The sequence below is a fragment of the Sander lucioperca genome, chromosome 5 (genome assembly GCF_008315115.2).
Source record: "Sander lucioperca isolate FBNREF2018 chromosome 5, SLUC_FBN_1.2, whole genome shotgun sequence".
In the NCBI taxonomy this organism is placed as follows: domain Eukaryota; kingdom Metazoa; phylum Chordata; class Actinopteri; order Perciformes; family Percidae; genus Sander; species Sander lucioperca.
The window spans coordinates 42,661,079-42,681,891 of NC_050177.1; the positions used below are offsets into that span (position 1 = coordinate 42,661,079).

Below are 20,813 nucleotides of genomic sequence, written 5' to 3' on the forward strand. Positions count from 1 at the left end.
CCGCTTCTCTGAGTGCACGCGCGCTCCCGCGGCCAGGGGATGCAAATCCTGGCGGGGAAGTGCCTTGGCGGCGTCTTCCCACGGAGGAGAGTGTGTATTTATTTGTGCTTTAGAACATAACCACTGTAAAACAATCAGGTTAAACAATAAAATAAAAATGTTTAATCAAGGGTTCAAGGACACTGAGGCCCTCAGGAGGGTAAAGTTTAAAAAGCCTTTATTATATTTCTTGGCTCGTGTTGCCTTGTTTTAATGATTTGGAGGGACACACTGTGACGACCTGCAACCATCACCAGGTTTCACCCACAGACACCCATCTGAGTTGACACACTCATCCCTCTAAAATCTCCTCCCTATAAGTGTCGGTGTGACAGAAGGAGAGTGAGAGAGAGGAGCAGTGACAAAACCGGCCGGAGTAAAACTCTCTTGAAGAGAAACACAAAACAAAGCAAAGTAGTTAAAATCCTTGCGTACCGTTTCCTTCATACTTTCAGCCGCACACCAATCCTGTACACTCCACCTTCGGATCATCATGCCACATTTGTTCACGGACGCCAGTAAATCATTCACAAGTCAGCAGAAAAACCCGGACTGGATTCTTGGACTGACTGACTAGACTCCGTGAGTTATTAACTCTTATTATGACATTTTGTTTTGTTTTGAGCCTGAGAAACTGACCAGCTTTATTTTTCTCTCGTTATCAACACTGGTCTGGATTTAATTGTGATTTTGTTGTATTGGACTGCAACTAATTTGTGTTTTTGAGATTGTGGTTTAAGTGTGCAGAAAACCCGAAGTGGAACTTTGAGTTGGATTGTGCTTCATCTCTGATTGTGTTTTTGTGTGAAATCCAAATACACTATATTTTATTTTGTACTAGTTTTTGAGTTATGGTGTTTATTACTTTTATGGTCATTCATTGGGGAGGGTGTACAATACATACTTTTAAGATGCACATCCTTTGTGACATTTGATTTAAAAAGAAAAAAGAAACAACAACCAGTAACCTGTATCTTACTGCCAGGAGAGAGACCTGGCTGGCACCCCAAAGAAAAGATAAATCATTTAAACTTGAGCCAAACGGTCACAACACTTTCTACACACCCGAGCAGCATTCCATGCAGACTGCATTGTGACTGCAAAAAGTTGAATCCTCTGATTCACTGCTTTGTTCGGCGCTCCTTCTTGTCATTCACTAGCTTGCTCGACAATTGCTGCGCTCTCTCTCTGGCTCTGAGCCGGGGAGGAGAGCAGGGCCCAACTACATATTATACCTTTATGTCATGATATAACATAAGTAATATGCGGTATTTCCACTGAATTCTTTGTATGAATCAAACTGATTTAGATGTATTTGTTTTGTATTGTTAGCAGAGGTTAGTGGCATAGGCATACAGTAAGTCCTGTTCCCATTGTAACCAAGTCTGTGCATTTCGATGATTTGAGAAATAGATCAGACCCACAAAGGCTTAAAAGTGTTCCCACAAAGCACGAAAACATCTGCAGTATTTCATCTATAGCCAAATACAAGCTATTTTAATTAATACACAAATGTGACATTTCACAGTCAATATCATTATTGCAGTCTCACTACAAATATTGACTTTTGCTGACTAGATGAACAGGTTTCTTATACCTGCATAACCAGGATTTGTATCTGTCTCCACCCACATATTTAGGCGTTTAGCTATTAAAACAAGGTGTGACACATGGGTGTTGTTTTTTCCCTTAATACCATTATAGACGTGTAGTCATAGTCGTTGGGTTGTTCTGAGTGAAGTCCTTCCTTTTATTGTCTGTACCTTTTGTTGACTGAAACAGTCCCTACTGCTCTTGCTCTCATTTATATCCACTCTTCTTTTCTGTCAGGAAGTGTTCTTGGAGCATTGCCTATCTGACAAGCTGTGTCACACGGTGCAATAATACAAGCAACAAGCCAACTTAACTTTCAGGTAAAAACTCAACTTTCTGCTTTGTGTTGGTTTTGTTTGTGATGAAAATCAGCAGACTTTTGGTAAGGTAATTCATACTTTACCCGATATACTTTTTGTCTTTGAAGCTGAAGTTTTAGATTGATATTTTGTTGTTCTAACATTGTTTTTGCATGATCTGTAACATAAAGAAGTAGTACTGTAATGTTCTAACACTATTTACATCTGATTCATTTCAGTTTTCTTTTGCATTCATCCCTCCTTCTCATCGGAACTTCCGAGCATTGATCCATCTCACCATGTCCAACCAGCCCATCCAAAATCACAATGAAGGGGCCTACATGTCCCTGATGAGAGGCTTGAGAGAGCTGGACTTCCAGGGCCCCTGTGTTCCCAGTGACCTGGTGCTAATTGGAGACCATGCCTTTCCTTTAGCAATGAACAGCCGAGGCCAGGTCCTGATGGCAGCCTCTCTGTACGGCCGTGGAAGGATTGTGGTTCTGGGTCATGAGGGCTACCTGACCACGTTTCCTGCTCTGGTAGAGAACGCTCTGACCTGGCTGAGAGGAGACGGATCTGATAACCTGTCTGTGGGGGTCCACGAAAACATCAAGGCAGTTGCTGATAACATCAGCAAATCCAGCTTCCAAGCCAACGTTGTGGGGGCCTTCAGTGATAGTCTGGGGTTGGGTGTGTATGTGACAGATGCCTACAGCGTGGGCGCTGACGTGAATGACCTGGTGGCATTTCTGAAAGCTGGAGGAGGAGTGCTGATCGCGGGGCAGGCGTGGAGCTGGGTTGCAAGTCACCCTAAGGAGAACACGCTGCTTCATTTTGAGGGGAATAAGGTTTCTGGTGTGGCAGGGATCTACTTCTCTAAACATCAGGGGGAGGTAGAGTGCCTGCCTGTCTACCCACAGATCCCATCTTCATGGATGACTAGAGTGTGAGTGTATACTGTACTTCTCCTTTGTTGCACATTTAGAAAGGTTCTACTTATAATTTAATTTTAATAATTAATATCAACATTTTTTTTTAGAATATGTGGTGGATTTCTCTAGGTGCTGAATTAGTTGAATATTATAGAGAATATTGTGTATAATCAAGTCATCCACCCTTCTCACCTTCAATCAAAAGCTTTGGCAGGTATCATGCAGCTACATCCGATGATATGATGATATCAGATAATATCTCTTCAAGCTTCCAAAATAGGAGCTAGTCCATTTTAAGAAGGTCCGACAGACATGGGTATGTTTACTCTGACGTGCTCTGGATAATCACTGTACATTACCAAAGTTCAGGTCACACATGAGAGGTCAAACAATTAATTTATATTAAAGCATGTAAAGTACATATCTGTAAGTATTTTAATATACGACATATATAATATTGTGAATATATATAATACTTTATAGTATATTGTAAATACTATTATAATATAACAACTGTATGCCATAGCTTTCAAAATAATTGTTTTTCAGGCTGTTGTTTGTGGTCTAATGGTTAAGACGCATATATATCATATAACTGCTCCATTAGATTCTGGCCATTATCCAATGTTTTCCTGACTGTTAAACATCCAATAAAAATCGCAAAATTTTAAAAAGCAAACGCAAAGAAGAAGAAAAAAAAGAACTATACCAGTAATAACTAGAAAGGCATACCTCCACCAAGGCATGCCCTTTCTCACAATGTTAATGCAGTGTAAATCTTCCCAGTCGGGAACTCATTTTTTTTAGATTATTCCAACACCACATGAATGCAGCACAAATGCCATATCTCGCAATGTTAACAACAGTGAAAATAATGTGTATCTGTCCCGTGATTCGGATCCGCTCCAAAATGTATGGGTTCTTTCTTAGCCCATGCTACACCCTTCCACCGGGTTTCATGAAAATTGGGCCAGTAGTTTTTCTGTAATCCTGCTAACAAACAGACAAACCAATAAGCAAAACAACCGAAAACATAATCACCTTGGCAGAGGTAAATATAATACATAACATATTACCATACTGTTTTATTATTAGACTTTCATAGAAAAAAAAAAGAATCCCATCAAAAATATTGAATAAGAATACAAAAATGTGATTTTCCTTTTGTTTTCCTCCTTGCAAATACAGAATCGGAAAGGATTTTCAGGATGACTTGGAGTTCTTACTCGAGGGGGTTTCAGAGTTTGACCTCCAGGGTGGAGCAGTACTTTCTGAGCTTCTGGTCCACAGCCCACTAGCCTTTCCCATTGGTACCACTGAGGATGGACGAGCGTTCCTGGCAGGAGCCTACTATGGGCAGGGACGGGTTATTGTGGTTACACATGAAGGATTTCTGGGACGAGAGGTAGAGTTTACAATAAAGTCATTCATTTTAGAATTTCTGCCTACATAAGTCACATAGAGCACAGAATTTGCTAATGTAGTACATATAAAAGATCTCATGTCAGATAATATGATCTCATTTAGACATTAAATATGATTACTTTGCCTATTTATTTGGATACATATTACCTTTTGGCCACCAGCAGGTGGATGTCTGCAGTCTGCTAAATTATAAGATGTGTGCTGATCTGCCAAAGCTTTTATGTGATTAACAAACTCCTGCCTTTCTTGTAATACCTGCCTTTATCACAGACACTGGCTCCATTTTGGAAAAATGCCATTCATTGGCTGGATGAAGGCCGGCAGGGAGTCGTTGGTGTAGCGCCAGATCATGCCCTCGAAGTTCTCCGGAAGTCAGGGTTACAATGTGAGAAGACAGACTTCAAGAAAGACCTGAGTGTATTTGTTTGTACAGCGTACAGTGATCATCATGCGGAGGAAATCCGAGATTTTGTGGCAGAGGGAGGAGGATTGCTGATTGGTGGACATGCCTGGTACTGGGCACAGACACACCATGGGCAAAACGAATTAACAGATTTCCCAGGTATGATAATGCACCACTACCAAAGTTTTCTTATACTTAACCAGTTCATCACGTGATAGTATAACATGATGCATGCTAAGCATATTCCAGTTACTACTGTCTAAATGCTCATTCTGGTGTGATTGTACTAGGCAATGACTCATTTTAGGCACAACTCAAAACTGTGTTCTGAGTTACATCCCCACACATAAACACAGTATAGAGTACAGGATGGTACACAGGAATATGGAAGGAGGTATGGGGGTCAAGATTTGCCAGGCATTTACAGAATTACTACATGGAGATACATACAGATTAAGCACAGGGTAACCAGGTACAGGCACTCTTAAATTAGAATTATCCGACTGCAGATGACCAGGGAGACTGAACTGATGGGCTGGCTGAGATAAACAGGGACATTTGCTTCTCAGAAACCAGTGGACTGAATTACTGAAAAGCACCACTGTGCCTGTAGAACTAACATGGGGGGCAAAGGACAGAGACAGACAAGTTTGCAGGGGTTGCAGGCTAGGACCTACGCACAGCTGGCCAATCAGTGTGTGAGGTGGGTGTCAGTGCCCTAATCTGACATTGGCAATCAACTGTCCAACAAGCAGTTCTGACAGAGTTTACCTGTACCATAAAGAGGCAACCAGCTGAATGACCACTAGAGTTGGTGCTTCAGTGGCTGCAGAAGAAGGTGCCAAATGGACAGCCGGAGCAGGTGCTGGCTGGTTAATTTAAAGCAAATCTAGTGGTTTAATGGAAGAATAATACATATGCAAAGTGATGAGCGGCAGGAAGGCTGACACACTGGCTGGGCAATCAAAGATAAACTAGAGTGCTAGAGCTGCTTGGGGAATTGGATGGTCCTTTCCCAGATGATATGACTTACTTGGGTCTAGGGGTTCCATGTCGGTGTGAAGCCTTGAAGATGCCAAGCCAAAAGCCCACAGCAGCAGACCAACCACAAGAAGTCAGTGTAACCTGCTGCTTAGAATGGCTACTAGACATTGTGGAGATTGTCTCAGCAGTACCTTAAACAACATGCCCCCACCAACGCAGTCCCTTGTGCTGTTTTAACACAGGACTAGTTTATGTCTGAATGCCTGCTCGCCAGCAGGAAGACATTAGCACTGGCTGAAGGGGAAGTTGGATCACTGGGCAGCGGGGATGCAAGAGCACTGTGCACTTTTTATGTGAACAATGGAAGATGGCAAGCCAATGGCCCACAAATGACATTCACTAGGAGCCAGTGAGCTATCAGGCTGATTTTGTGATGTCACCAAAGAACACATGTTAACATATATTTCACTAATAGGCTACTGCTTTATATAAGTAACAGACCTGCATAAACTTAAATCTAGAAGTTTTTATAACCCACCCAGTCTCAACATAACATAATAGTTCCAACAATAAAACACAGTTGATCAAATCGGGTTTGCTGGAATGTGTTTCAGGAAACAAAATCCTGAACACAATGGGCTTGAGCCTGTTGGGGGCAACAATCGGAGGAGGTACCTACAAGGCCCCTGTGCCTAGCCAGGCCATCAAAGACGCCTACCACTTCCGCCACCTTCTACACCGCTTCGCTGGTCATGTCACCCAGGGGGAGGAACTTACAGAGCAGGAGGAGAAATTCCTTACAAAGCTGGGCCAGGACTGTGTTAACTACTTGCAGTTGAAGGCTCATGACTGCTCCTCCTATACACAGGTCGTGTCCACCCTCACTGACATTGTGATGAAGTCAGACATGCCACAGGTGAGCAGTAAAATTACATGAAAGCTTTATAAAACATTCCAATATAACAGCTAGAAGCTGACAACATCAGCAACGTCTTTGATAATTCATTTTCTTTCAAGGTGTGTGACAGCTGCCCTGTGAAGAGTCCCAAAGACCACCTACTCCTTAGTGTAGCGTCACAGGTGTATAAGGTTTGCCCAGATCCTGATGCCCTCCTGCCATCGCTCATCAAGGATAACCCCTTGATGCCAGTTGTCTATAACCATAAGATCCAGATTAATGCCAACACAGCAGGTAAGACCTTGTTGTGGACCAATGTGCAAACTTTTTATAAGTTTGACTTATATTCAGTATGTAAACACTTGTTTTTCATTGTGTTTAATTGAAATGGGCACAACTGAATTAAATAATGTTTGTATTATTACATTGCATTAATCTACAGACCTCAATTTTAAGAAGTAGAAAGGTAAAATGTGTCTTCAAAATTGTATACATGTAATGATGACTCAGTTCTTTGCTGCTGCTGCTGCTGCTGCTGGTGTGTGTGTGTGTGTGTGTGTGCGTGCGTGTGTCAGGAGGGGAGGAGTGGATCAGTACAGGTCTCTACCTCTCTCCTGGAATGAAGACCTACATTTCCATGCCAGCAGAGATTGTCAATAAGGGATGGAAGGTGCGGTACACAAAATTGAGTTCATTGTGTTTCTGTTAATTTTGTGCCCCTAGTGGAGGTCCAGCCCACCCTATGCATGCCCCTGTCCCCAGCAGTGACTAGGCCCATCCCTAACATTTTCCAAAATTTTAACTTTACCTTACCCCATGGCCTCGGGCAAAATTAGGTGTAGGAGTCATCTCAGGTCATTCAGTCTTTGAATGTTCTGCAGTCTTTACCATATCCAATTTTCCAGCATTGTATCCTTTTATTTATAATACAAACTATACTTCCAATCAGTAACACATATATCATGTCTTCCCATAGACTGTATATTAATGGACAGCGCATGTGTGACGTCACCCATTGGTTTGTGGAGATCTGCTATCCGTCATCGAGTTTGCCATTACGGGCACAGCCATCCTGGTTGCGGATGTGACTATTTTAGACGAGAGGGAGGAGTGAGGGAGGAGCTGCTTACACTCTACGTTACGTTACACACTTTCACTGGCAATCACATCATAGCCACGCTCTAAAACACCCCCTGCTTTATCGCTGATTTTAAAATCAACGAGACCATAATTCAAAAAATGAACATCATTCTGTATGCGCAGCATTCAGCAAACGCGCTGCAAATATCACAACACAACCAAATACATAAACGCGCTGCAAAGACACACAACACAACCAAATAGATAAACGCGCTGCAAATATGAAACGATGCAAAAAGAAAAGCACACCAACCCAGAAAACAAATGCAACAAAAAAACGCTGCATCCAGATTACACAACGGAAGTTCTCCAGGGCTCTAGAGGGAGCAGCTAGTGGAACAGCTGGATTTTCGACCTCAAGGTGAGATATGTTTTCTCTCGTTTGGTGGGTGTGTCTCGGCTCAGGTCACAGGTGATACTCAATCAGCAGAGACGTCTGTAAACTCGTGGTGATAAAACATTTAAAACTGCATCAGTGTTTAACATTGACGTTTGTTTAAGCCACATGAGAGGGTTTAATTTCGAGGTCCGAAATTACTGAAGTGTAGGCCTCCTCAAGTGTAATATTGTGATTATACAACAACGGTTACCAACAAAATAAGTGATCAATCTGTATTCATATTGTGGAGCAATTCGCTCTTGAAATACAAAAAACAGACAGGATTTATAGTCCCTCCCTGTTTAGTAAACTAGCCAATTTACCGTGGGATTTATCAAACTGAATAAATCCTGCCTGCACATATAAACACAAAACTGCTTTGCTAACTCCAACGTGTTGTAACTAAGACATCTGCTGAAAAAGTAATTGTATTCATTAGTATGATTGCCATTCTGTTTAGTTCACAAACATCCAACACACCAAAGTACAAACACATAGCGGACCAGACGCGAGCTTTTATTTTGAAAAGCCGAAGCTCGGGGACAGCACCAGCCGGGAGGGCATGAGACGGGAGCATAGACTGTATATTAATAATATATTATGTTATTAATAATAATAATAATAATAATAATATGAATTTAATATCGGTTAATAACGGTCGAAAATCCAGCTGTTCCACTAGCTGCTCCCTCTAGAGGTCTGGAGAACTTACGTTGTGTAATCTGGATGCAGCGTTTTTTTGTTGCATTTGTTTTCTGGGTTTGTGTGCTTTTCTTTTTGCATCATTTCATATTTGCAGCGCGTTTATCTATTTGGTTGTGTTGTGTGTCTTTGCAGCGCGTTTATGTATTTGGTTGTGTTGTGATATTTGCAGCGCGTTGGCTGAATGCCGCGCATGTGTTGTCAAATTAATGAAGTTGTTTTTCTTTTTGCATCGCTTCTTTTTTCGGGGTTTGCGTGCTTTTCTTTTTGCATCGTTTTTTATTTGCAGCGCGTTGGCTGAATGCCGCGCATGTGTTGTCAAATTAATGAAGTTGTTTTTCTTTTTGCATCGCTTCTTTTTTCGGGGTTTGCGTGCTTTTCTTTTTGCATCGTTTTTTATTTGCAGCGCGTTGGCTGAATGCCGCGCATGTGTTGTCAAATTAATGAAGTTGTTTTTCTTTTTGCATCGCTTCTTTTTTCGGGGTTTGCGTGCTTTTCTTTTTGCATCGTTTTTTATTTGCAGCGCGTTTGCTGAATGCTGCACATGTGTTGTCAAATGAATGAAGTTGTTTTCTTAATTTGCTTGTGTTTTGTCTATTTGCGTGTGTTTTCTTAAGTTGCAGGGCGTTTGCCCCTGTCGGCCACCGTACAGAAGACTTAAAACTAGCGATTGAGACCATAAACTCATTATGAAAATATTTATTGAGGTAATAAGTCAAGTGAGAAGTGGGTCACTTTCTCATAGACTTCTACAGAAACTGCACCAAATCCAGATTTTTGGGGTTCGGCCGAATACCGAATCCACCAGTTAAGATTCTGCCGAACCCGAAACTGAACCGAATCCTACTCTCATCCTCAGTCCACACAGTAAACACATTAATGAAGTAAACAACGTCCACAGCCTCTAAAATATGGAGGAAATATTTATTCATAATTCAAATTGAAAGTCCAAAGAGAAATTGAAAGTCCAAAGAGAAAACGAAGCGAGATCAAATTAAAAATATTATTTTTTTAAATTTCCCATTGATCAAATTAAAAATATTATTTTTTTTAAATTTTCCATTTGGCTTTTCCATTTGGATTTAATATTTGTCTTTTGAATTTAAATTTAACATTGGCTTTTCCATTTGTGTGTGTGTGTGTGTCCTCGAGATCTGACAACACACAAACACACGTAGCAGAGCTACCCACACCCATGTTTGTACTGTTGCTTAATTAAATAAAACCTCAAAAGAGAGAAGTTGTCTCCGTCCGTGTTTGAACAGACACACCTGGGGCGAAGTTGGAAACCAGAATCAGCTTTAAATACAGTCCTAATCTAGTCCTCACTAACACGGGCCCAATTATAGTAACTACATGAAAACTTCACTGTTGTTGCATGAAATGTGGTTTGTGTTTAGCCTACATCATCAGTTTCTATCATGTGAAATAAGAGGATAAGCCAGCCTGGTGGCCAAGCTGCAGACAGATGCTCCTCAACAGTGTGCTCCCCAACAGTCAGCTCCCCCTGCTGTTCATAAGGTGCCTCTGCACCCCTTTCGTTTCAGACCCTCCCACCAGCCTTTGGGCCACGCCTCCTCATTTACATTGACGTGTCAAGTCCAAATGAAAAGCCAATGTTAAATGTAAATTCAAAAGCCAAATATTAAATCCAAATGAAAATCCAATGTTAAATTGAAATCGAAAAGCCAAATATTAAATCCAAATTAAAAGCCAATGTCAAATTTAAATTCAAAAGCCAAAAATTAAATCCAAATGGAAAAGCCAAATGGAAAATTAAAAAAAAAAAGAATTATATTTTTAATTTGATCAATGGAAAATTTAAAAAATAATAATAATATTTTTAATTTGATCTTGCTTCGTTTTCTCTTTGGACTTTCAATTTCTCTTTGGACTTTCAATTTGAATTATGAATAAATATTTCCTCCATACTAAAATAGTTAAATCTGTAACCAAGGGTTTCTTATATCGTCTAGACTCAGGTTTGGCTTTAAAATAAAGACACGGGCTTCCAATGCCAGAACCAAGACGGCACTGCACTTCTCACTTTATTCTACCCCAACACAGTCAACAGTCAGAAAATACAGCACTTTATTCACTTCCGTTTTTCCCATCACAATAAAAGCTCTATGTTTACTGTAACTTCCTCATAACCTTCAACTGAGAGGTTACACAATAAAATACCTTAAATGTAACAACTTAATGTTGAATTCACATGCTCTTTTCACATCGTAGGAAAGCACATCGCTATCGCCAGATGGGTGACAATTTTGTTTGGCAAATTTTCGCTAACCAGTGTATGATGAAGGCATGTTGGGTGGGTGAAATTAGAAAGTTAACGTTAGTCACTCTGCTCCCACTGTAGGGAAACTCCGAGAAAACGGCTGACAGCCCGGGAGAGGCACTGTCTGGTTAACACAAGTTTTTAGCTGTGACTGTCCTTCCTTTGCCGTACCTGGGGTTGCTGCGTTTTGGCTGCTTTCTGTGGATTCCTTCATGCGCGGCTCGTATTCTGGAATTCAGATAGAATGCAGGTTTAAGGCACTTCCGCATTTGCAGTACTTTGCCGAACCGGATGCGTTGTCCATTAATATTAACAGTATGTGTTTTCCTCAGATCCAGATAGGCTGTCAAACAGACCATCTCCAATCAAAAGAATTGAAGAGAGCACCATGTGTTCATGAGCGATTTCCTATAATCTCAGAGATGATGCAGGTGTGGAACCTGTGGGGGGGACTCATCTACCTGGTGGCTCCACCCAATACACAAGTGAAGGGGCTAAAGGTCACAGTGCAGATCTCTGTACCTGCGCCTTACTATAAATCTGGTGAGTCTGTGGTGAGTGTGTGTGTGTGTATCCTCATGGGGGTAAATGGCAGGCATGTAGTATACAGGGCATGTAGGGTTAAATATGGTTTGGTTTTATCATTTAGGACAGTGTAAGTAATGACATCTTGAAAAATCTGATGCATTCTCATTAGTTCTTATCAAACATCACGTGCCAGAATAATTCAAGGGAAGTCATTTTTTTTTAGAAGGTGATCATTAAAAATCTATGAAAGGATACCTTAAACTAAAATTTACAAAATAATCATGTAAAAATGAATTGCTCAGTTTTCAATACATCCATCCCGTTTGTTCTTTTCAGGTGTGACAACAGCTCCTGATTGGTTGTTGCTGCGGACAGCTCCCTCACCCTGGGCAGAGTTGGAGTTTGACAACATCATCCTTACTGTACCATCAGATGTTGTTCGGAGTCTGGACCGCCCGGATCAGTTGGCAGCACAATGGAATGACATCATGAAGGGCATTGCTGACCTAGCTGCCATACCACACAAATTTCCTCGCAAAGAACGCTTTGTAGCAGATGTGCAGATTTCCCATGGTAAGTCAGTCAATCAATCAATCAATCAATCAATCAATCAGTAATTCATTAGCCAATCAATCAATAATCAATCAATCAATCAATAAATAAATCATTAATTAGTCAATCAATCAATAACATACAATTTTAGTTAAATGTAATCTTGTCAGTTCCTACAATGTATGCATTGAAACTAATGTTAATAATAATAATAATAATAATAATAACACATTTTATAATAAAAATATGTGTATGATGGGGGGTGGGATGGGGGGGCAGTGTAATCATTTAGGATCCTAGTGGCCTGAGGGTAGAAGCTCCAGCTGAGCATCTCAGTGCTGGCCTGGTGTATCCGGCACCTTGCGACGCCCTACCCTGCAATTTCTACAGGGCCTTGGGGTCCTGTTGGTTGCTGTTTCCGTACCAGGCCATAATGTTCCCTGTCAGGACGCTCTCGATGATCCAGGAGTAGAAATTCATTAGTATTTGAGGGGACACCTGGAATTTCCTCAGGCGTCTGAGGTGAAACAGCCTCTGCCTTTCTTTGTCACCACTGAGTCAATATGCAGCGCCCAGGTCAGACTCACTTGAAGTTGTCCACCCTTTTCGCAGGGGACCTGTTAAAGGTCCCATGACATGATCTTAGTGGTCCCCTATTAATATATATATATATAATATATTATTAATATAGGACCTGTTAATATTAAGGGGCCATAGTAGTTCCTTCCATGCTTCTTCCCAAATAGACAGACAACCATTCACTATCCTACCCACAGGCAATTTAGAGTTTTTAATTCACTGAAACTACATGTCCACTCCTTGACAAAAGGCTAACTGCAAACCGTTATTGTGCATACTACAGACAGTATCATGAAAATAATTACCAGGACTCTCAGGGACATCAGATGACATTGGGTGCATACGACATTATGACAATGTAAAAAATGTTACTTGTCAACTTGTTTAAAACTACTATACTACTATCTATAACTACTAATTCTAATAGAGTTTTGTACTAACACATGCTATTATGAGGCCTGCGTTTTGTGCTTTGCTCTGATCGCATGCTCTTCCACTAAAATATATAATACAACAAGGTTTCTCCATTGTATATAGAACCCTAAAGACATTTTGCTATAACACTGTTTTTCTATTTTTTCTTCATGTAGGTTGGATGCATGCTGGTTATCCTATCATGACACACAAGTCCACAGCAGCTGAGCTGGTCAGCACTGACCATGCTAGGAGGGAAGGCCTGTGGGGCCCCATCCATGAACTGGGACATAACCAACAGAGAGGCTGCTGGGAATTCCCATCACACACCACAGAATGCACTTGCAACCTGTGGTCAGTGTATGTGCATGAAGAGGTGCTGGGGATCAACAGAGCACAGGTGGAGTAAATACGTTTTTTTAACAAAACAACTTAGACCAATGGCTAGAAAAGCCTCGTCTTAAGATGTATTGTGACACATTTGATATCAAAAGATCTCACAAAAGACAACTAATTTGTTGAGAAAAGTAGTCACTGGGATCACATAATTTCACCTTGTTCAATGCAGGCTCATCCAATGATGACTTTAGAAAATCGAAACAGACGAGCAGAAGACTATGCTAAGGGGGGCAAGAAACTGAGCAACTGGGACATGTGGGTGGCCCTGGAGACATACATGCAGGTGAGAGATAATTACTATATATTACACATTTGAGAGAAACTTTATCACATATAAATCAGCAATTAAACACAACTGCACTCTTACAAGGAGACATTTCTACCCCTTCGGGTTTGAACCCTAATACGATTGGAAAGTTTAAGATCAAGAGACACCACTGGTAATTTTCACCATTGCCTTTACCTCTGTCTCCATGTAGCTCCAGGATAAGTTTGGTTGGGATGCCTTTAAGAAGGTGTTCGCTGCCTACCACAAGATGAGCAACTTTCCGAGTGACAATGACGGAAAGATGAATCTGTATGCTGAGACTTTCTCCAACACTGTGGGGATGAACCTGGCTGGATTCTTTAAGGCCTGGGGCTGGCCCATAAAAACAGTCACTGAGGAGAAACTCTCCAACCTGCCTCCCTGGACTGACCACCCGATGGTCCAGTATGACTGAACTTCAGACTGCTGCTGGTTAAAAGTGCAGAGAGATGGGTTCAATAAGCACATTCTTGACGTTGAGTATTTAGTGGGTAATTTAATTAACTGACTTTTTTTCTTTTTTTGTTGTTGTATTTTTACCATACTTATTGCAATATTTGAAGAATAAACAGGCATTACATAGTTGACCAGATATATACAGCGTTTACATTCAGAAGCTCCATTTGAAAACAGGGTTGTATTTGTTAAATACTTTAAAACCAAAGATACAAAATACCAAGAGGTCATTAAATTAACATGATTGTTAACAGGTGGGCTGTACTTGTATTTAGAAGATTTAGAAGAGTTACAAAAACAGTGAAGCATTAAGCACATTGGGGAATTATTTAATTTGTAGGAAAAAAAGGCTTCTTCTTCAGGGTTAAAACAACAGGAATTCTATGATATATGGATGTGTGAATTAGTAAGCTGCATCTTACCCTGGTACTGTGGTACATCATTTTCTCTAACGCTCCATCTTAATATTATACAGTAAGTCAGTCCAACTTTGTAAGATGAACACATATCTTTTATTTCACTACAATGATATTTGCCTTTACTGTCAATGGAAAATACACTAATAAACAATGAATTCACCGCTCTGCTACTTCTTTTAATTCGTCCATTTTTTGTAATGAATGAGAAGCGTAGTAAGGGATACATTAGAGTTAAATACATGGTCAGATACACCATATTCACATATGGAACTAAATATGTGGATAGTGCAATATGGAAGTAATATGAATAATAGTTTTCCAAGGTTATACAAATTTAATGTAAAAGTGCAAATACACCTGAACAAATTATTTCATTGTTTCTTAATAGTTTATGCCCTGCAGTTGTTGTAAAACAGCTCCCCTAATGGATGATTAGATAACTGCTCCCAGTTCATCCGAGAGAGCTTTTCTACCATAGACTGTAGTTCTCCAGCCAAATGAAGAGAGAGAGACAACATAATCTGGTAGAGAGATTGTCTAGTGGTGGCGGTGATGAGTGAAATCGTTTTTTTATTGGCTGGAGGCAGGATTTGCCAAAAGTAGTCAAATACAGCTACTGTAGCAGCTAGATTTAAGAATAACAGGATATCTGCAATCTTTAAGGTAGTGCCTGCTCACACAGACGTAGCTATCCTTAACCAGAAAACTGTCTTCCCACAACCGTTCTAACATTAGTTAGAGTTTGGGTCCATTCTTTTTAAGGTAGCCTATAATATACAGCATTGTTCTAAGAAAACAATGTAGGCTATAGCCTAAAAAAAACAATCCCCTCTCAAACACCATTTGTGACCGAAGCAGGGGGCGTAACTTGAAGTTGTCCAAACAAGTCTAACTTACAAAAACAAAACTTATTCTTAATTTTTCACATACACATAGTACAATGTAGTGAAATTTAATTACTGCATTTAACCCAAAAGACATTTTTAGTTTTGACATGTGGTCGTAGGAGCCTGGGATCAAACCGCCGATCGAGGCTGAGGGGAAACCACTCTACGTCTACGTTTTTTTTTTTTTATTTTGTTTGTTTTTTTATTATTCCCGTTTTTAAATCATAGTTGCCATCTATTTCTCTCCACAGCGTTGTTTTCTTCTCCGCCAGGCTTCGTAAGATGCGTTCATATCTTATTTATTTGGCTGGACGTCTTCACATCCGCTCCCCCTTTTCCGCTGCTTCACACACTTTATTTGCTTACGCTCCCATGGTTAAAGGAAATAAAACTGTCTTAAAATACATCCGTGAATAAAACCAACCGCATTCCGATTCTAACAACATATTTCCGTTTTATGCTGGTTAGGATAAGGACTTTAAAAGGCCTTGTTTGTGGTAGTGGATAGTATGGATACTGTCCAAATTCAGCATCAAAATAACTGAACCACCTCTTTGTAAATCACGGGTCGCTAGACACAGCGCCCTCACTGACCAAGGTGCAAACTAACGAACTAACCAACTTTTTTTCTTATTTATAATATTGAGAATAAATCGTTATGCAAGTACTTTTACTTTTAATACTTAAAGTACATTTAAAATCAGGTACTTTTTACTTTTACTTAAGTAAATATGTCTCTGGTTATTTGTACTTTTACTTAAGTACTGAGATTCAGTACTCCCTCCACCACTGAGACAATACGCATCAGAGACGTGGTGAAAACACTCACCCGATCGTTAACTTCAATGCAGAGACTAAGTTTGCTGGAGATTAAAACACAGGTGTTCAAAATCCAACAATAGCAGCTTGCTTCTTCTGAGCTGAGAATTGGAAGTCAAGGTCATGTTTTTATACAGTGTTACAAATTAGTTAGGAGCCGGCTGGAGCCAGAAGATCTGGACCGGATCCAAACTGATGAGAGCACCACCAGGGATGGGACAGAAATGGATAAATAGACAGTATATTAACTTAGCAGCACCTGATGCTAGGGGAAACTCTCTCGGTCCGTTAGGAGATATAGACTCTGCCTTTGTGTATCAGATCCATGTACATGTACTTGTATTCTGCAATACCATTCACTAAACTTGTTATTAACTTTAACTGGACGAATCTTGGTCTTGATTTGATTCCTGAGTTTTATTTCTCTGATCTACCAGTAAACGAACACAAAATAGTGACCAAAGAATTGGAGTCAGATTAAGTCTGGCCTTTTTAGGGCCAGACCGGTCAAATCGGTCACATTTTAAATAAAATCCTTCAATAGATAGATAGATAGATAGATAGATAGATACTTTATTCATCCCAAGGAAAATTTTAGAATATATATGTCCTTTTGTTAACAGTTCCCTCTGCTTCTTTCTCAATGATCTTGGTTGTCTTTTGCTCTCCATTGTCTCTCTCCATCATGTTTGCCTTAACTGCAAATGTGATGGAGAGAGCAACTCAACTGTAAACAAAAGGACATATTATCAAACAAATAAAATATATTAAAAATAGTTTACGACTACACAAATGTTTTGTTTGTTTTACTTTAGAGATGACATTTTTTTAGCTTGAGGTAGTGATTTTGTTTGATACTTGAGAAGTGTTGCTTGGAATTAAGGGCGCAAAAATAATCCCATAATTTTACCGTCACTGGAAAATATACCAATAAACATTCACTTCACCCTTTATGTCAATCAGTTATTGTAAAACAGCTCCCCTACTTGTTCATTGGAGAACTGCTGGAGGACTTCTCCCAGTTCATCCAGAGAGAGCTTCTCCACCCAGTTGTCCTCTGTGTTCCTCGCTGTGACAAAGCATTGTAAGACAGAGGGACAGAGGATTACATATACTGGAGTTGCAGTACATGACAAAAATAAAGTTGCAAGTTGGAAATGTGTTGGTCCAATGGGATGCACATTGAGGTTTGATAAGGGAGAGACAAAGAGAGTGTGAAAGACAACAAGACCATGTGTGGTGTGTCCAGTTCACCGTTGACCTGGTTCTTTCTGATTATACAAGAAATTTGGAATTAGTGCTATAAAAACAAGGTAATGTGTGGATACACCATCAGTCTGCCCTGAGCAGACATTCACTTTTTATGACTCTTCTTTTCTTCTCTTTTATTATGGTCATATGTGATATTTCAATGAGTTAGTGGACAGCTGCGTGCAGTACTCACACAATCTGCAATGACCACAATAATGTTGTTTGTGATAACTATGCTGACTAATTTGTGTTTTTTTTAAGTGCCAGTAATAATAAGAAATAGGCTACATTAAAATATATATATATATATATATATATTTTTTTTAAGTTTTAAATTACATATATATATATATATATATATATATATATATATATATATTTTTTTTTTTTTAAGTTTTAAATTACATATTTTAGCATCTACAAGTGTTGGTAGATAGGTTTCCTTGGCTTACGTACAGCAGAAAATCGTCATAAAATACCAAAGTAAGGCTACTTTTCAGAGTAGTATTGTGCTCCTTTTTATCACTCCCTATCTGTTTATACATGACATGGTGTGTTATTAAATGTCTCACAATCACAAGACCTCTTGTGGTCAGGCCATAATGATGTCAGAGGTCAAACCTGTTGATATTAGTGATGGTAACCCCAGTGATTTATTATTGACTGGCAATGAGCACAGTTGTAAAATATTTCTTAGGAAACACAAAACAAGTCCCTCCTCTTTTTCTCTGAAATTTTCTCCTTGTAATAGTCCCTCCTTTCCTCTCTCTCCTCTCTTTATATTAAATAATAGGACTGGACACGCTCCACTCACGTAGATACTTAGTAAGCTTTGAAGGCTGAGTGCTGGATCCTAAAAGTGAACAATCATAAGTAAAGCTACTATGGAAGTACTCCAATTTTATAGAATTTATTGCACACAATGGATGTTTCGGGCAGCGCCCTTATCGGCCTGGCGTATAACAATGTTCTTGTTATTCATCAACTCTGCTACAGCTTTTCTCTCTGACTCTATAAGGATAGAGGGCAGTTTTTTGTTGAGTCTGGGCACACAAGGCCATAATATCTCTTTCCACTAACTAACAGTAGGTTTCAACTGATGAATTATTAGCCACTGGTGTAAATGTACTTTTAGATTTGAAAATAATTTCATCAGTGTTGACAGGTTGTGACTGGCTTCAGGTATGATAAGACGCAGGATTCCTGACAGTGTCTTTCATGTAAAAGGCTTTCAATCTTATGCCTCAAAAAAACTTGATCCACTCACGTATATACTTAGAAAGCTCCGAAGGCAGGGTGTTGGATCCTAAAAGTGAACAAGATGGAGACCTTCTCCAAAGAAAAGACATACTGGATACATTTCCTGAACACCCTCATTCCAAACGGATTGAATGAGGAGATTTCATTTGCTTGTTTTTTATTAATTGTTTTCCCTGTCTTTTCATTTCAAACAGTTTGTATTGGATAACAGTTTCCAAGTTTTTCCATTTCAATAGTTTTTTATTTTCTTGATTCTGTGTCTGGATCTAAGTTTTAATTTCAACTATAATTTAGTTTATTTTATAGTTTTCAGAGCTGCCTTTGTGTGCTAATTTTTTAGAAAGGTTCAGTCTTTATAGATTTTATTTCATTTTTACAGGTTGGGGCCAGGTGTAGCGCCTCGGATGTAGCTACATATACAGACATAAAGGATAGTTGAGAACTGTAGAAATAGCAAGGATGTTTAATGTTTAATCTCTGCACTGATTTAGTGTCTGATAGAAAGTAGTCTACATACACAACGTTTTACTTCCAGGATTGCTCAGGTGCCGCTGAAAATTCCACCAAATGGGGGTTTTGTCCTCAGATTGAACAAAACAAACTAAAAACTCAAAATCAAACAGCCAATGAGGCACCGAATGAGTGACTCTTAACTAGAGATAAAAATGTTTATTGTCCAGGCAGAGATGGCATTTTGTGAGGTTTATTTATCCAGTTCTCCGCAAAAAAACATTTTTAACAAAGGAACAATGGCGTCTCTAGGTTCTGGTAAAAAAACATTAGCCCTCCCCGGTGTCTACCTCCTACATACCTGATCAACCCTATATGTAGACTTCACCTGGTGGCTAAGGCTGCATGGTACTTTCAAAACAAAAGCACATATACTTAAAATAACCAAAATAAAAATACTAATGATATAAACAATTTTATGTAGCTGTATGATTCAAGCAAAACAGAAACAAAATTAAATATTTAACTATTAAATATAACAAAACAATAAATAGTTCCAACAGTTACCTTGGGCTTTTTTGTGTTGGCATTCTAAACTTTGGTTGATTTATGAGGACTATGGTTAACTGCTCCTCAGGTCTCTGCAGGGTAAATCCAGACAGCTAGCTAGACTATCTGTCCAATCTGAGTTTTCTCTCGCACAACACAGAGGCTCTGTACGGTTCTTAGCGCCACCCATGACGATTGTGATTGGTTTTAAGAAATGACTTTTCTATTGCACGACTAAAACAACTTATGAATGTACACATGTTCCACCAAAACAAGTTCCTTCCCGAGATTATTTTGCAGAGGCGCTGTTGCTCCATTCTGTGCCTAGTGCCGCCCAGGACGATTGTGATTGCTTTAAAGAAATGCCAGTAAACCAGAGCATATTTTTCTCCCATCCAGGAATGCTGTGTGGACTTGCCAGACCCTCCTCCTCAGCGCTGTGGAGGAAGGTCTAGCAAAGCAAGACTAAATAGAAAGTAATTGTAGGCATAGAGCCATCTCCTGGAGTGCCATTGTTAAGTCTGTTCTATTTCTGCAAAAAAAAAAAACAGAAATCCTTTGTGTCCATGTTTAAGTTTACTTTATTTTTTATTTTTCTGGTTGGTTTCTTTGGCCTGATAATGTAGTTTTAGTTTGTTTTTTTAGTTTATCTTGAAGAATTTAGTTTTATTCAGTTACAGACCAAAATTATTGTTCACTGCTTTTTTATGTTTTGGTTTGTGTTTCCTAACCCTGATCTGGATTGGTTGTGGCTCCCTTCGTTTGGATTGATGTACTAGTTGTGGATGATTTACTCCACCTATGCAGTATGGGTTGTATAATTAAACCAACCTGTGTGTGGAGTACTGGTTGTAATTGCCTGAGC

General features: G+C 39.6%; 1 protein-coding gene across 2 annotated transcripts; it reads left to right on the top strand.

Annotated features, from left to right (window-relative positions):
• The first annotated feature begins 1,750 nt into the window (after positions 1-1,750).
• Positions 1,751-14,272, top strand: LOC116039026 (TRPM8 channel-associated factor homolog). Of its 2 annotated transcripts, none has more exons than XM_031283779.2 (12): positions 1,751-1,952; positions 2,171-2,877; positions 4,052-4,268; positions 4,559-4,850; positions 6,290-6,591; positions 6,693-6,867; positions 7,149-7,243; positions 11,411-11,621; positions 11,943-12,179; positions 13,328-13,551; positions 13,720-13,833; positions 14,030-14,272. In XM_031283779.2, exons 2-12 carry the CDS (start codon positions 2,231-2,233, stop codon positions 14,270-14,272), a joined length of 2,757 nt encoding a protein of 918 aa, XP_031139639.1. In that variant the 5' UTR covers positions 1,751-1,952; positions 2,171-2,230. The 2 variants fall into 2 exon arrangements, with proteins under 2 accessions (XP_031139639.1, XP_031139640.1); XM_031283780.2 differs by having other exon boundaries at positions 1,789-1,952; positions 2,204-2,877.
• The last annotated feature ends 6,541 nt before the right edge of the window (positions 14,273-20,813 follow it).

What these genes read in the sequence shown, in the direction of transcription:
- LOC116039026 (XM_031283779.2), top strand. Translation starts at nt 2,231, where the DNA reads ATGTCCAACCAGCCCATCCAAAATCACAATGAAGGGGCCTACATGTCC. An exon ending in TCTTCATGGATGACTAGAGT is followed by an intron (nt 2,878 to 4,051) that starts GTGAGTGTATAC and finishes TTGCAAATACAG; the next exon opens with AATCGGAAAGGATTTTCAGG. An exon ending in TGGGGATCAACAGAGCACAG is followed by an intron (nt 13,552 to 13,719) that starts GTGGAGTAAATA and finishes TGTTCAATGCAG; the next exon opens with GCTCATCCAATGATGACTTT.